This window comes from Rutidosis leptorrhynchoides, chromosome 4 (assembly GCF_046630445.1).
Source record: "Rutidosis leptorrhynchoides isolate AG116_Rl617_1_P2 chromosome 4, CSIRO_AGI_Rlap_v1, whole genome shotgun sequence".
Taxonomy (NCBI): Eukaryota; Viridiplantae; Streptophyta; class Magnoliopsida; order Asterales; family Asteraceae; genus Rutidosis; species Rutidosis leptorrhynchoides.
In genome coordinates this window covers 75375430-75392632 of record NC_092336.1, presented here as the reverse complement: position 1 = coordinate 75392632, position 17203 = coordinate 75375430, and the positions used below count along the sequence as shown (strand labels likewise).

Below are 17203 nucleotides of genomic sequence, written 5' to 3'. Positions count from 1 at the left end.
AGGGTACTTTGGATGTTGCATTATGTTATGGGGAACCGGAATTTATTGTCAAAGGGTATGTTGATTCAGATTATGCAGGTGATATGGATAAAAGTAAATCTACCACTGCATATGTTTTTACACTTTGTGGTGGAACAGTAAGCTGGGTTTCAAAACTGCAGTCAGTTGTGGCGACATCAACAACAGAAGCAGAATATGTAGCAGCTACTCACGCTACTAAAGAGGCAGTATGGTTGAAGATGTTGTTGGAGGAACTCGGGCACAAACAAGAGAATATCACTCTATTTTGTGACAACCAGAGTGCCTTGCATCTTGCAAGGAATCCAGCATTTCATTCAAAGACAAAGCATATACGAGTTCAGTATCACTTCGTTCGTGAGAAAGTGGAAGAAGGAACCGTGGAGGTGCAGAAAATTCATACTGACGACAATGTGGCCGATTTTCTAACAAAGTCAATCAACCGTGACAAGTTTATTTGGTGCCGTTCCTCATACAGCCTAGCGGAAATGTAAGCAACATCATTGGCAAGGAAGGATTATCGTGTGAAGATTGATTGAGCTTCAATCGAATCTTCAAGTGGGAGATTGTGGAAATAGAAATATAAATGGTTGTTGGTAGATGTTGTTGGTGGATGTAGTTGGTAAAATAAGTGGATGGTTGTTGGTAAGTTGTAGGTAACACTTTTCATTACCTAACTTGCCTAACTCTCACCAAATCCCAATCCTTACTACTATAAATAGAGCCATAAACAAGCATTCAAATCATCCCAAAACACATTCTTCTTCTTATATTCTAAGAGTGTAATAGAGAGTTTGAGTTTAGTCTCCTAATTACAAGAGATATAAGCATTAGTAATTATCCTTGTAATTAGAGAGAAGTTGTAATTCCTATTATTCTTATTAGTGAAACGTTTCTTTCCTTGCCCGTGGTTTTTACCCTATTGGGGTTTTCCACGTTAAATCTCGGTGTTCATTTATTATCGTTTTCATATTATTACTAGTGGTTTGCTATAATTCGGTGTCACTTTGCTCAACAAATTATTACTTCAAAATTTGTGGATCATGCAAGTTTTATTGTATTATATTCGTTTGTACTGTGTTTAGTGTTTTGTTAACTTTTTAATCACAGAGAAATAATCGTGTAAATTTTTGTGAGTTGTATAATAACTTATGAATGCGTTTGTTTTTTTTTTTTTTTTAATTTATTTATAATATTTCACGAAGCGGTGCTTCAATAGATTATATATTTTCTGTATTTTATACTTTTAGATTGGTAGAATGTGGTTTTTATGTTGTTTTGTGTTTCTTTAATCTTTAATTATTTAAATGGTACCTATTTTGTTTGTATTTTGATATACAGGGCTATTATTTTGTTTTTATTGTTTCAGGGTTTTGACAGCTGATTTTGCTCTCTAAGACTCTAAGCAAGGTTTGTCAGAGGTATAATGTGTTCTATTCTGTTTTATTTTTGCTATTTAAGTTTGTAGTTGTTTTTTTAGCATGCATGAATGTTTCTTGACTTGATTTTGTAGTTTGATGGATTAGTTATGCACAAGGTTTCAAAATTCGCTATTCGGAGATTAATCGGTCGGGACTTTAAAAGGATTAATCGGTAATTCGGGGATTAATCGGATTGTACTGTATACATTTAAATGCTAAATTTTAAAAATTATATGTGTAAATATAGAAAAAAACATAAATATAAAAATAAACTCTAACGTAATTGTCTAAAATTATCTATTTTGCTTAAAACTATAAAGTTTTAATATAAATTCATGTTAAAATGTTAACCATTTTTAACTTTGACCAACTTTGATTAACAAATTCGATTTTGACCCATCAATTGACGTTGACCGTTTAATTAAACGAATTTTTGGAAATCGGAACGGATTACTCTTAAAAATGATTAATCGGGGATTAATCGGCGAGTAATCGGGTTTTTTGCAACACTGGTTAAACATATACATATATACATATATATGTTTATATTATTGTACTAGTGTATTGTTATTTGAATGAGATTTGCTGATGGTTTATGCATATATAGTTAGACCATGGCTAGATAATATAGTTGTACTGTTATGTCAATTTGCCTAGCGCACCCACACCAGCGGAAGCTAGGATATAATTTCTTTGAGACAAACTTGCGAGAAATAATAGAAAACAAATAAAGTAACTGATAACACGACGATTTAACGTGGTTCGGCAAAACCCTGCCTACGTCCACCCCAAGAGTCTCATTTATTCTTATAATATAAAAGAACCCGGTACAAGAAAAAAGTACACTATGAGTTAAACCCAAACCCCTTAGATTTTAGTATAAAATCTAAGTTTCTCGTACAATCTTTTACACTCCTTACAAGAATAAAACTCTCAACCTCACAAATACACACTCTCCGTTGATATTATCGATCAACTGTGTTTTTCCTTTTGTGATCTTATTTTGTGGATGATCTTAACTCTCTCTATGAAACACCTATTTATACATGAAACATTTACATGCATACACTTGCTAGGATACTTCCAGGCCACACACACCTACCTCCATGTGAAAGCAACTATGATAAACATGCCAACATAGACTTGTGATCATGCCAAATCAAACTTGTCTTGGACTATTTCTAGCAACCCACATGTTTTCAATGCAAATAATAAACTATCACATTTAAATGTGAGTCAATTTTGGACATCCATCTAACATGTACAAGTGTACCAAGTACTACATGTTAGCTATCATTTATCAATTTGGGGTTCTTCAGTTTCTGGTTTTTTTATATTATGTTAATTATTTTTGCAGTATTCACTGGTTTACTTTGCTGTTATATCTTTAATGCTTACTTTGGTTGTCACCATTTTGTTCTTGGTTTCATAAAAACAAATTGGTAGTTATCATTGTTTTTGCTGTTATTTGTGAATTAATTCAGGTCCTACTCTGTTTTATTTTTTATATTCAAGTTTTTAGTTGCTTTTAATTATTAATATGCATGAATCTTTATTGACTTGTTTTTGTGGTATGATGGATTAATAATGCATATACATATATACATATAATGTAGAGTATATGTTTATTATATTATTGGGTATATTCTTCACCATATACTTGTTTGCTTATATTTGTTCATCCCTAATTAATGGTTTGAAATTTGTTTGCTTATATACATTTACATATATAGATATACACACATATACACTCTCACAATGTGCGCCCGCCCGCTCTGATAGATGGTTTTGAATTTATGAATTATGTATGAAGATTTCTGGTGCACAATGTTTCTGTAGGTTTGTGATGAGTAACAATCTTTGATTTTGGTGTATTATATTTCTGTTAAAAAACTTGCAGTTATTAAATTATTTAAATTTAAATGATCGTTTACTTTTGTGTTGATTTGTTCTTTGACCCATGTTCTCTTTGTTATCTCCAGTAATCAAATATGGATTCGGAAAATGGCAACACTGGGGTTACAGATGCTTTACCACCACCTCCACCTGTCACTGAAGACGTCGTTCCAATCAAAGCTGAGCCTGAACCCGTCAAGAAGAAGGTCATGCGGGTCCCCATGGCTAGACGCAGTCTGGCCACCAAAGGTCAAAAAGCACAGCTGTTGACCAATCACTTTAAAGTCAACGTTTCTAATGTTGATGGCCACTTCTTTCACTACAGTGTATGTTGTATGCTCATCTATTAGCTAATTAATACTTTAATACAATATATCTCACCAATCAGTTGCTTATTTAGTTAATGTTTAAAAATGGCATTCAGCTGACATTTTTTGCTTAGTATTGAAACAAGTTTTGTAATCTTGCGAAACAGGTGGCGCTTTTCTATGAAGACGGTCGTCCTACCGATGGGAAAGGTATTGGACGAAAAGTGCTCGATAAAGTACATGAAACGTACCGCTCCGAATTAGACGGAAAAGAATTCGCGTACGATGGGGAAAAAAGTTTGTTTACTGTTGGTGCGCTTCCAAGAAACAAACTCGAGTTCACCATTGTACTCGATAATGTCACGTCAAACAGGTATCTTTGATTAGTTAAAAAAAATGGAGTGCCTTTTTTAGAGTTGTATAATAGTTGGAAACAATGAAAGTCTTGCACGTTTTTTTATATATTCAGAAACAATGGAAATGCAAGCCCGGATAATGACGCAGACAAGAAACGTGTGCGCCGATCATACCAATCCAAAACTTTTAAAGTCGAGTTGAGTTTCGCAGCTAAAATCCCGATGCAAGCAATTGCACAAGCGTTACGAGGTCAGGAATCGGAAAACTCACAAGAAGCCTTGAGGGTGCTTGATATTATCTTAAGGCAACATGCTGCTAAACAGTAAGTTGAAATGTTTGAATTCTAGTACTTATAGCTTTCCGTTACATCTTTGACTATTTGACTGACCCATTTCATTTTGACAGTTTTCTGGTTAATCTGTTAGCCTCAATTTTTTTTGTTTACAATTAACTGACAACTAAAATAGGAATTTTGTACGCCTAAGGGACTGTTTGGGTTAGCTTTATTTGTTACATATATGCAAACACTTGCAGAAGTTCTTAATGTGTTTTAATTAGTTAATTAATAATGTTTACCATTGATGTATTTCAATAGTTTACCTTAATTGATTCACACCATCAATGTATTATTTTAATCTCTCAAAAAGGGATTTGATATTTTATTGTTAAGTAGCAGCAGAGGTATAATACTGAATTATTGTTCATTTCTTTTGCTTAACTCTTTCTAATTGAATAATCAGGGGATGTCTTCTTGTTCGTCAATCATTTTTTCACAATGATGTCAAGAACTTTGCTGATGTGGGAGGCGGTGTTCTTGGCTGCCGTGGATTCCATTCAAGTTTTCGTACATCTAAGGGTGGTCTATCCCTGAACATAGGTAAACCTTTAATTTAATTTAATGCCCACTTGAAATTATCAAACTAATCAGGGTTTAATTACTAACCACGGTTTATAATTTGTATCAGATGTATCTACCACCATGATTATCCAACCTGGGCCGGTAATTGATTTTCTGATTGCTAACCAAAATGTTACAAATCCCCTTTCCATTGACTGGGCAAAGGTAATATTTAATATAACCAGTTCCATAATTATATACCGAGGTGCTATTTTGTATGTTTTGTTTCTAATTTTGTTTACAGGCAAAGCGTACACTAAAGAACCTTAGGATCAAGAACGATGAGACAAATGCTGAATACAAGATAACTGGTTTGAGTGAAAAACCCTGCAATCAGCAGCTGTATTTTTTCGCCCCTACTTCTAATTTTAATTTTGATTTGATGGAGCAAAAACAAAATATCAAGTAAAGTTGATGACTTTTGTAGGTTTTCATTGAGGCAAAAGTCCAAAGACGATAATGGTGAATTTAGTACAGATGAAATCACTGTTCAAGATTATTTTGTTAATATTCGCAAAGTTAATTTGCGCTATTCTGCTGAGCTACCCTGCATTAATGTTGGGAAGCCGAAAAAGCCAATATTTCTCCCTATCGAGGTACAACAATGAGACTTCATTTAGTTGAGATTGATAATCTTTTGTTTATATTATGAATTTCACTTATAAGGTTGTAATTGAATTATGTGTAGTTCTGCTCGTTGGTTTCCTTGCAACGCTATACAAAATCACTCAATACAATGCAACGAGCCAGTTTGGTGGAAAAATCCCGCCAAAAGCCACAAGAAAGAATGAGGGTTTTGACTGATGTACTACTCCACAACTTCCAACTGATATTATCAAGTAAAAAGTTTTTCTTTTGCTATTTAAAGATATTGATTTGTGTATTTTTCAGGCTTTAAAACTCAATAACTATGATGCTGAGCCTCTGCTGAAATCGTGTGGCATTTCGATTAGTAACAATTTCACACAAGTTGAAGGAAGAGTTCTTCCTGCACCAAAGGTACTTTGACAGACTTGAAAGATTCCATCTTTTTTATTATTATTATTATTTTTTTTTTTTTTTTTTTTTTGTTATGTTTGGTTGATGTAACTTTTATTATTTTCCAGCTGAAAGTTGGGAATGGTGAAGATTTCTTTCCGCGAAATGGTCGCTGGAACTTTAACAACAAGGTTGTTTTTTGGTTTTGGAAATGTTCTCTTATGATTAAACGATAGACTCGTGATTAAATTTGTGAGTAATTTTTTTTTTTTTTTATTGAAATACAGAAACTTGTGGATCCCACAACTATCACCAAATGGGCAGTTGTTAACTTCTCTGCTAGATGTGACATCCGTAAACTTGTAAGGGATTTGATCAAATGTGGAGGCTTGAAAGGAATTGTATGTTCTTTTCATTCTAATATTTTTGAGACTTTTTTTTGGTTAATTTTGTGAAATACCTTCGACTAACCAAAAATGTTTTCATGAAATTTGTAGAAAATTGAAGATCCTTTCGAGGTGTTTGAGGAAAGTCCTCAAAATAGGCGGGCCCCACCACTTGTTAGAGTTGAGAAGATGTTTGAATACATTAAGTCTAAACTTGCTGAAATTTGTCAAAATAGGTGGGCTCCACAGTTTTTACTTTGCTTGTTGCCGGAGCGAAAGAACTCTGATCTCTATGGTCTGTGTCAATTCATCTACACTTACTGTTTTAGATTATTATTATTATTATTATCGTTGTAAATCGTACTAATGTTATTAAGGTAAACTTTTATGCGATGTTGAAGGTCCTTGGAAGAAAACGAGTCTTGCTGATTATGGCACCGTGACTCAATGCATTGCACCCATGAAGGTCAATGATCAGTATTTAACAAATGTACTGCTGAAGATTAACGCTAAGGTGAGGTCAGCATTAGAACAACACACGAAAAAGGAAAAAAATGCTAAATTTTGGACCTTTTTTGCATGAACAGCTCGGTGGATTGAACTCTAAGCTAGCCGTTGAGGTTAACCGGTCTATTCCAATTGTATCCAAGTCCCCAACCATCATTCTTGGTATGGACGTTTCACATGGCCAGCCTGGACAGTCTGATGTCCCCTCAATTGCTGCGGTAACCCTTACCTATACATACACACACACACACACTACATACACACACACACATATATATGCATATATATACATATATATGTATGTACATTATATATATACCAAGTACTTTTTTCATATGAAAAATTGTAAGTTATTCTTTTTCTGTAGGTTGTTAGTTCACGTCACTATCCCTTGATCTCTCGTTATCGAGCTTCTGTGCGTACTCAGTCCCCAAAAGTGGAAATGATAGACTCTTTGTTTAAAAAAGTTTCTGACACCGAGGATGAAGGCATCATGAGGTGAATTTTCTTTCCTATTTACTTTTTTACCCTCAGAAGGTGTTGCGATACGGATTACAGATGCTAAAGTGCTATAGTCATAACTGTAAAAAGAATACTACTTTACATTTATGATTGATCTTAAGTTGCTGTTAAATTTTTGCTCTATTCAGGGAGCTTCTCCTTGACTACTATGTGACATCAGCCCAGCGAAAGCCCGAGCAGATCATTATCTTTAGGTAAATTCTTCAATTATGTTGTGGTTTTCAATTTTACAGTTTTAACTTATCTTCTTTCTTTTTTTATTTTTTATTTTTATTTTTTTTTCTAGTATAAAAGAAATAGGTTTTCCAAACATGTTTTGTTACTTTGCTTACAAAAGATCATAAGAGACCGGTCTCATCGGTTAAGTCTGTCATAGTCACTGAATGTTCATCAAGATTACTTAAAGTTCAATTAATTGTTTGTTGTTTGATTCTTAGGGATGGTGTTAGTGAGTCACAGTTCTCTCAAGTTCTTAACATCGAATTGGACCAAATTATCGAGGTTTGGCCAATATTACAGTCCATACAATCATTTTATTAGCATGATATAACCTTTATAATATAGTAGTAATATTTAATAATGGTGCAGGCATGCAAATTTCTGGATGAAAATTGGTGCCCTAAATTTCTTGTGATAATTGCCCAAAAGAATCACCACACTAAGTTTTTCCAGCCAGGATCTCCGGATAATGTTCCACCTGGTACTACTTCTAGTCTGCAACTTCAAATGATTTCACAATAGTTATTATTATGCCAAAATAAATCTGTTTCACGTATCTAAAATGTTGAATTAAAATTTTATTCCAAGTGGGCATTATAAGCAACTTTGATTCAATTGTTACAGGAACGGTGATTGATAACAAGGTGTGTCATCCCCGTAACAATGATTTCTACATGTGCGCGCATGCTGGGATGATAGTAAGTTTTACCAATTTCTTTTATTCCTTATCATCAATCATTGAGTTAATAAGTAGAAAGTTTGAGTCAAAATTACGAAGAAAGGTTCTGATTTTTGATCAATCAAATTAGAATGTTTTTCTTATTACATGAATTATTATTATTATTTGATTATCAGGGGACGACAAGGCCCACACATTACCATGTGTTGTATGATGAAATTGGGTTTTCAGCTGATGATCTTCAGGAGCTTGTACACTCTTTGTCATATGTGTAAGTTTATGTATTTATCTGTATATCTTTGTATATTAATTTCTAATTATATTGACCGATGAATCTTTGTATTTTGCATCATCTAAATTTTCCTTGTTAAATTTTGGATTGTTACAGTTACCAGAGAAGCACCACCGCAATTTCTGTTGGTAAGTCTATATTTTGTTTCAACATTTAAATGTGAATTTGGCCAACAATATATGTAACTTTTTTTTTGGCTGTTATTACACTTTATTTATTACAGTATTATTGATTTATATATTGTTTGTTTTATGCAGTTGCACCTATTTGCTATGCTCATTTAGCAGCAACACAGATGTCTCAGTTCATAAAGTTTGAGGACCACTCGGAGACATCTTCAAGCCATGGTGGAACTGGTGTTACGTCTGCCGGAGCAGTGCCAGTACCTCAGCTACCGAAATTGCAGAAGAATGTCTGCAACTCTATGTTTTTCTGCTAAATCTATTACTATAAACTTACTAGACAATAGTAGTTTGTACATAGTGGAGGCATGTTTTGTGGCCTAGCTCCTTTCACGGAGTTGAACTCAAGGCCGTTTTGTGAATGTTTTGGATGCCGCATGCTTGTCAAGATCTAAATACTACCGTTTTGGATGTGCATGTTTTCTTTGTTGTCTTGTCGATGTATTGTTGTCTTGTTGATACCAGAATTAGTCTTTAACTTGAAGATTACCCAATATTTGACAAGGGTAAACTTTTACGAGTTGTATGTTTGGAGTACAGTACGAATGGCCATAACATGAGAATATAATGCTTAAATGCTCGACTCGAACAGAGATTTTAACGAATTTAATGAATCAAGTTCGAAAAGTTCAAGGGTAGCTCAAAGTCTAAATGCACCCCATTCAACGTCAGACACATCAACTTTTCATCCAATGAGTACGGCATAATTAGACATTAAGCTTTTTTGCCCTTCTAAAATATTTTTTCCCTTTCTTTATGTATTTTTTTTGAAAAGCCAACAACGATTTTATTAGAAAAAATAAACAGGAGGTACAACATAGGTTGAAAGACCCAATTACAATAAATACATAGGCTCAAATGCTAGAGGAGGAAAGAAAATAAACGACACGAGAGATTTATGTACATAGGTATGATTATTGAGAGGTAGTAAAAAGCCTTCATCTAACGAGAACACCTTGGATGGATCAACTTGTATAAGACAAGCCGGATTAGGAATCGATATACAGTGCTGAAAACACAGCGACAAAGTATTCGACACTAATCCACTTAGACTGGACCAAGGAAAACACGAGAGATTCCAGCATAAAAAACCTACCATTAACCAATACCATCTTTTGGGTGATTTACATCGAATCTACTTGGATTAGTGATCCATGTTAACCAATCTAAAGAGCCTTTTTACACCTTAGGGCACTCATTAGCCAAACTCAAATATATAAATATATACTGCGTATATAACAGTAATCAATGGAATGAGGGAGAAACATCTCATAAAACTATCAAGGTACACTTTTTGTAAATAAACATGAGATACGTTTTTATTTCCTAATACTAGTATATTAAAGAATGAGGGTAATAATACTAACTTGATGGAATGTGAGTGGGACAAAAAGAAAAATTAAAAGTGTGGATTGAACCCGGGTAATGTTTTGCTAATGAGTTGGGCCAACAACTAAGCTTACAATAATTAATTATTTACATATCTTAAAAAAAGTATATCAACAACAACAACAACAACAATATCAAATCACGCTATGCGAGGTATGTGAATGTGAGATGTAGACAATTCTTCCTCTACCATATAATAAAAGAAAAATCATTTCTCCAAACACGAGTCGAGAAAAAAGATTCTCCATCCACATGAAAAGAAAGTCATCCCACGCTTCACTCCAGGATAGAAAGATTGCTTCCGCGAGGACCTCTGTTCAAAAAATAAAAAATAATGAGACGTCATGAAAATGGTAAAATCAAATTTTCATGGGCCTTAAAGCCTGGAGAAAATTCAATTTAGACTCTACGAGACACTCAAGTCGCCAATAAGTCGACACTTGTTGTTTCCTCCATTAATAGAGCTGAAATCTTAAAAAATTATATGTACACAATTAATGTTAGTAGATTAGCGGGTCTTAAAATGTGCCGTATCAATTTGAAATGATAGAATGTAATAGAGGAAAAATGACACATTTCTCTAATAGTGTATACTAGATAAATGACGGATCGGGCGTTGCAACAATTCTATTTAGATAGACGTTGCCTAATTCATGTTAGTAACACATGTTTATACACAAAACGGCTGCGTATGTTTATGTACCTCGCGCATAGCTCCAGTTTGGACTAATTGTGTTACGTATAACAAGTATTTTTAAAATTTACAATAACAGATAATGCTGAATGGTTCAGATGTTTAGTGCAGAACCATTCATGACTGAAATATTCTCTTAATCATTAAGTACATAAAATTTAAATAATATTCTCTTTAAATTATATCAATAACAATTATTAAACAAGTATCTTCTAGTTTTTATTTATATAAAGTTTAATAAGGTAATTTTAAATCATTAACATTACTCATTCAAAGTGATTATCAAACAGCTTGTTTTCATTTAAAATCAAATTCATTCAGAACCTTTGAATCATTCAAATTATGAACCATTCAACACTTAATCATTCAGTTTTATTAAACAGACCCTTATACAATTACATAGATGAAAAAATTATACAGTAATAGATTGTTGGAGAATATCAGGTAATGAAATGTGTAGAATATTGCGTACATATACCGAGTATTTCTTAAGAATATTTGAGAATATAGCCTAAATGTTTAATAATACTAATGTTGTTCGTCCATTTAATATCTCAAGGCCTATATATAGGTGACCCTTGACTAACATATAGTCTAAGACTGGCAATAATAAAAGTGATTAAGTAAAAGATCGTTTGATAAATCTAATTTTATTTTGATGTCAACAATTACGTTTACAATATTATGAAGTTTCAGAAGATGCCTAATGTCACATTTTCAAAACGCAATCAATTTATAGTGTTTTTAATAGACTATCAATTTCGGGTGTACGAGGTACGAGTTCCCAAGTCCCAGTTTTAATAAGTGCATTAAATTCGTCAGTCATGGTCATGCTATACCAATTCACGGTCACGGACATACCACTTTACCTCCTCCTTACCCTCCTCTCTTACTAAAACACGTTCTCCACGCACCAAATTTAATAAAAAATTTAATTTCTGTTCGTCCCTTGTCTGTCGATAATTATATTTCCATATCTTTTGATCCCTTTGGTTTTACTATAAAGGATTTCCACACCGGGATCCCGCTCATGAGATGTAATAGTACCGGGGACCTCTACCCACTCACCACTTCCGCACTTCAAAAACTTTCTCAACCTACTACTTTTGCGGCTATCTCTCAAGATTTATGGCACCGACGTCTAGGACATCCTGGCGCCAACATTTTACGCTTTCTTAGAAGTAAAAATTCTATTAGCAGTACTTCTAATAAAAAGTCGCCTTTATGTGAGCCTTGTGTTTATGGTAATCATATCAGATTACCTTTTTTAGATTCTACTTCACAAACTAATTCTCCATTTGAAATAATACATAGTGATGTTTGGACTTCGCCTATTGTTAGTTCCGCGGGACACCGTTATTATATTTTCTTTTTAGATGATTATACCAACTATTTATGGACCTTTCCTATTGGAAGTAAATCTGATGTTTTTCGTACTTTCTTGGTTTTCTATAACTATGTGCGAAATCAATTCTCGTTCAACATTAAAGCCTTACAATGATATAACGGTACCGAATACAATAACTCTTCTTTTCATAATTTCTTTCAACAACACGGAATAAGTTTTCGTGTCCTTATACCTCTTCACAAAATGGAAAAGTCGAACGCAAAATTCGTGCCATCAATAACATTACTCGAACCATTCTAGCTCACTCCTCCATGCCCTCTAATTTTTGGCATCATGCTCTCTCCGTTTCTACCTACCTTCTGAATATCCTACCTAGTAAACTCCTACACAATCTTTCACCCACTCATATTCTCTTCCGACGTCAACCCACTTACGACCATTTTCGAGTATTTGATTGTTTATGTTATCCTCTTTTACCTTCCACTACTATACACAAGTTACAACCTCGTTCTACGCCCTGTGTTTTCCTAGGATATCCTAGCTCTCATAGAGGATACAAATGTTATGACCTCAAATCTAAAAAGATTATTCTTTCACGCCATGTTTTATTCGACGAGAATGTTTTTCCTTTTGCTAATCCCCAACCTTCTAATGCCGACAATTACTCTTTTCTTCATGATAATCTTCACATTCTTACTTCTCCTATACTTACTGGACCTTCAGTTTTACCCACGACCAAACAACAAGATCCACAAGTCTCAGATCAACAATATGTTCCTACTTTGGTCGACTCGTCTACGTCGGCCCAACCTTCTGTCTCGGCCCAACAACCTTCACAACATGATTCTTCTCCTTCACAGTCCTCGACACACTTAAATTCTTCACATACGTCGCCTAATTTACAGTCCTCATGACAACCACAGTCACCCAATATCTCTACTATGTGATGACCCGGGAATTTTTGACCAAATTTAAACTTGAATCTTATTTGATTTCGATACGATAAGCAAAGTCTGTAATATTAAGTCTCGAAATTTTTGAACTGTTTTATGAAATCAAGTGACCTTGACTATTACCGACGATTCACGAACCTTTGAATTGTAAATACAAATGTATATATATAAATGATGTAAATAACTACATATAATAAATGAGATATATTAATGAACTATTTTGTGATTAAAGATAATTTAAAACAACTAAAACTTGTTATTTTAAATATATAGGGTATATTGAAAATAAATGAAGTCGAATATAATTTGTCAACGTTAACAAAGTATTTAATGTATAATGTTATACCCTGAGATTATTTGTTCAATATATATATATAATTAATACATTTATTTACTAGATATTAAAACATAATTGTATATATATAGTAGTATACATATATATAAATATAAATCTATATATGATTTCTGATCAAGATTATATTGTAATATATATATATATATATATATATATATATATATATATATATATATATATATATATATATATAATGTATAAACATTAAATATTCAATGAATGTTATTGTATAATATATTATGCAATTATTAAATATTACATAAATTTAATAGATTGTATATAAAGTGTAAATACAAGTTAGGAATATAGTCGTTATAATAACCATACTATTACTTCCATTATTAGTACTAATATCAATATCAATATCAATATCAATATCAGTTTTATGTATATATTATAATTGTAATCTAAATATTATCAGTCAATATAATTGTTATTATTAGGTATTTGTATTATAAGTATTGTTAGTATACTATTATTAAGAATTATAAATATTATGATTAATATTATTGTTATCATTTTGATTATGATTGTTACTAAACTTACCAAAATTTTTCCTTTTTGTTATAGTATCATATTATTTCTATTTTTATTATTATCATTATTCTTAATATTAATAGTATTATTATTTTGATATTATTAACACTATTACTATTTCTATTATATTTGTTATTAATATTAGTATCTTTATTATTAGGAAAGATTAACAATATTATTATCATTAATACATTAATAATTATTAATATTAGTTTAATTTATATTATATATATATATATAAAAAGAAACGGATATACCAGAGGAATTAAGCGAATCATCAGATATTTATATATATCACTATCTGCTAAAATTTTTTTTTCTTCCTTTTCTACTACACCCGTGAACTTATTTTATCTTCTCTATCACTACTAACACGATCGAATAATTCATGTTACTACATCAATTAATCACTTACACTATAAAACTTCTGCTAGTACTCGCGAATTTAAACAGAAGAAAAGGGAAGAACTGAAACAGAAAAGAGAGTCGACCCTGCTCACGACTCAATTATCAAAAGTTTGAATTCGTTTTAAATTTTAAAAATCTGTAAATGCAGTTCTATTAGGAATTGTCTACTCAATCTTTCTTCAAAATACCATATTCGAATTCGTTATATCAAGCCCGAATTTCGGAGTCAAAGTTTTCAAAACAAAAAGTCAAACATTGTTCATCATTCAAATTCGAGCTTTCGGTTGCAATTCAAGTTAAATTGATGATTTTTATAGTTCCTAGAGGTGATTTGAAACATCTTTGATGTTATAAACTTTGGCTAAAAGTTTCTCAAAACATAAATCATTTTTTTTAGAGTGCGGCGACAGCGGCCTTCTTGTATACATATATATTTTATTTTATTTTTCTTTTGCATTTCTAATTGATTCAATTCACAACTCAGGTTAGTTGCAACTTAATTTTAAGTCTTAATTCAATTTATGTTAGCGGATATGATTGATGGTGTTGGTGCCGTGTAAAAAAAAATTTGTTTTGAGGAAGAAGATGAGCCAGGTACAAATTAAATGGATACATATAGATATAAGTAGTAATTGAATCAGAAAAATAGACACAGTTCAATGGTTAGGGGCGTGGGTGGTTAAGCGGGAGGTCGCAGGTTCGAGCTCGAGCCGGGACACTCTTTTTGCTTTTTTTCTTAAAGGTAGTCTTTTTTATTAAATTCATTATTGTAATTATTATTGTTATTATAGATTATTATTGCTATTGTTATTATTATTATTATTATTATTATTATTAGGTATTATACATATTAATATTATTATGAAAAATGATAATGATTGATATGTTTTGATGACAAGAATATAAGTATGATATGAATATGAATATAAATATAAATATGTAAATAGGATTAGGGATGAAGATAATAATAAAACTTTTATTATTATACAAACTTGATATTATAAAACGATAATAATTATATTAGGAATTGATTAAGTGAAATTATATTGTTATGAATGAGATTATGGTAATATAAGTAATACTAATATTAGTATCATTATTATTAACATAAGTATTATTATAAATATCATTATTATTATTATTAACATTATCATATTTATTACTTCTATTAATATTATTATTATTATCACTACAAATATATTATTACTTCTGTTACTGCCATTATAAGTAGTATTGTTAATGAGTATTATTATATAATTACTAAAATCATTATCATAACTATCAGTAATAGTAAAAATTAATATCTTTACAACTTTTATTATTAATATCATTATATTTATCACTAATAGAATTATTAACATTATTATTTTTATTACTAATATTAAGTATCATCAATATTATCATATTACCATTACAAATATCATTTTAGTATTATTACAACTATTAATTTTAACAAACAAACGATATATATATTTTATACATTAAACATAACAAAATTTATATTTTCATATACAAAAGAAATACACGAAACATATATATATTTTTGATATAAAAATGATATAACTAATAAATTTATATATATATATATATATATATATATATATATATATATATATATATATATATATATATATATATATATTGTTCGATTACAATTATGTGTATTAATAAATAAACAAATGATATAGGTTCGTGAATCCGAGGCCAACCCTGCATTGTTCAGTTGTTAAATGTCGTCATATGTATTTTTACTACAAAATACATTAGGTGAGTTTCATTTGCTCCCTTTTTAAATGCTTTTGCAATATATATTTTTGGGACTGAGAATACATGCGCTGCTTTTATAAATGTTTTATGAAATAGACACAAGTGATCAAAAACTACATTATATGGTTGGATTATTAAACCGAATATCGCCCTTCAAGTCTGGTAACCTAAGAATTTAGGGAAATGGCCCCTGATTGACGCGAATCCTAAAGATAGATCTATGGATCTTGACAAGTCCCATTCGGGGTACGAATGCTTTAGTACTTCGAGATTATTATACAGACGAGAGGTTCTGTTTTGGGGATATTTATGCATTAAGTTAACGTCGGTTACCAGGTGTTCAATCCATATGAATGATTTTTATCTCTATGCAGTTTGCGAAATGCCTGATACGAGAATGATGTTTATGAAAATGAAATCTTGTGGTCTATTATACTATCTGAAATGATTATTTATGATAAACTAATGAACTCACCAACCTTTTGGTTGACACTTTAAAGCATGTTTATTCTCAGGTATGAAAGAAATCTTCCGCTGTGCATTTGCTCATATTATTTGGAGTCATTCATAACATATTTCAAAAGACGTTGCATTCGAGTCGTCGAGTTCATCAAGATTATTATTAAGTCATTTATAGTTTAGATATATTATGAAATGGTATGCATGCCGTCAACTTTCAATGTATTGAAAGTTTGTCTTTTAAAAACAAATGCGATGTTTGTAAAATGTATCATATAGAGGTCAAGTACCTCGCGATGTAATCAACTATTATGAATCGTTTATAATCGATATGGACTTCGTTCGGATGGATTAGGACGGGTCATGAAATTTGGTATCAGAGCTGTGGTCTTAGCGAACCAGGTCTTCTAATAGTGTGTCTAACTGATAAGTCGTTAGGATACATTAGTGAGTCTGGACTTCGACCGTGTCTGCATGTCAAAAGTTTTGCTTATCATTTCGTGTCGAAAATTACCTGCTTATCATTCTTAGGGAATCACTTGCTTATCATTCTTAATCTAGACATATCTTACTGCCTGAATTGCATGAATAGTGTATAGTCAAAATTCATATCTTAATGTATCTGCTACT

General features: G+C 31.7%; 1 protein-coding gene across 2 annotated transcripts; it reads left to right on the top strand.

Moving 5' to 3' along the window:
• Positions 1-3421: 3421 nt before the first annotated feature.
• LOC139839771 (protein argonaute 4-like) lies at positions 3422-9208 on the top strand. 2 transcript variants are annotated; one of them, XM_071829923.1, is made up of 22 exons: positions 3422-3661; positions 3811-4016; positions 4113-4322; positions 4741-4877; positions 4966-5063; positions 5143-5240; positions 5326-5494; positions 5587-5703; positions 5790-5897; positions 6005-6067; positions 6164-6277; positions 6374-6557; positions 6664-6776; positions 6850-6987; positions 7137-7267; positions 7420-7485; positions 7729-7792; positions 7880-7991; positions 8135-8208; positions 8366-8460; positions 8578-8609; positions 8739-9208. In XM_071829923.1, the coding sequence occupies exons 1-22, from the start codon at positions 3431-3433 to the stop codon at positions 8918-8920; spliced, it is 2742 nt and encodes a 913-aa protein (XP_071686024.1). In that variant the 5' UTR covers positions 3422-3430; the 3' UTR covers positions 8921-9208. The 2 variants fall into 2 exon arrangements, with proteins under 2 accessions (XP_071686024.1, XP_071686025.1); XM_071829924.1 differs by having other exon boundaries at positions 8421-8460; positions 8739-8908.
• Positions 9209-17203: the final 7995 nt, after the last annotated feature.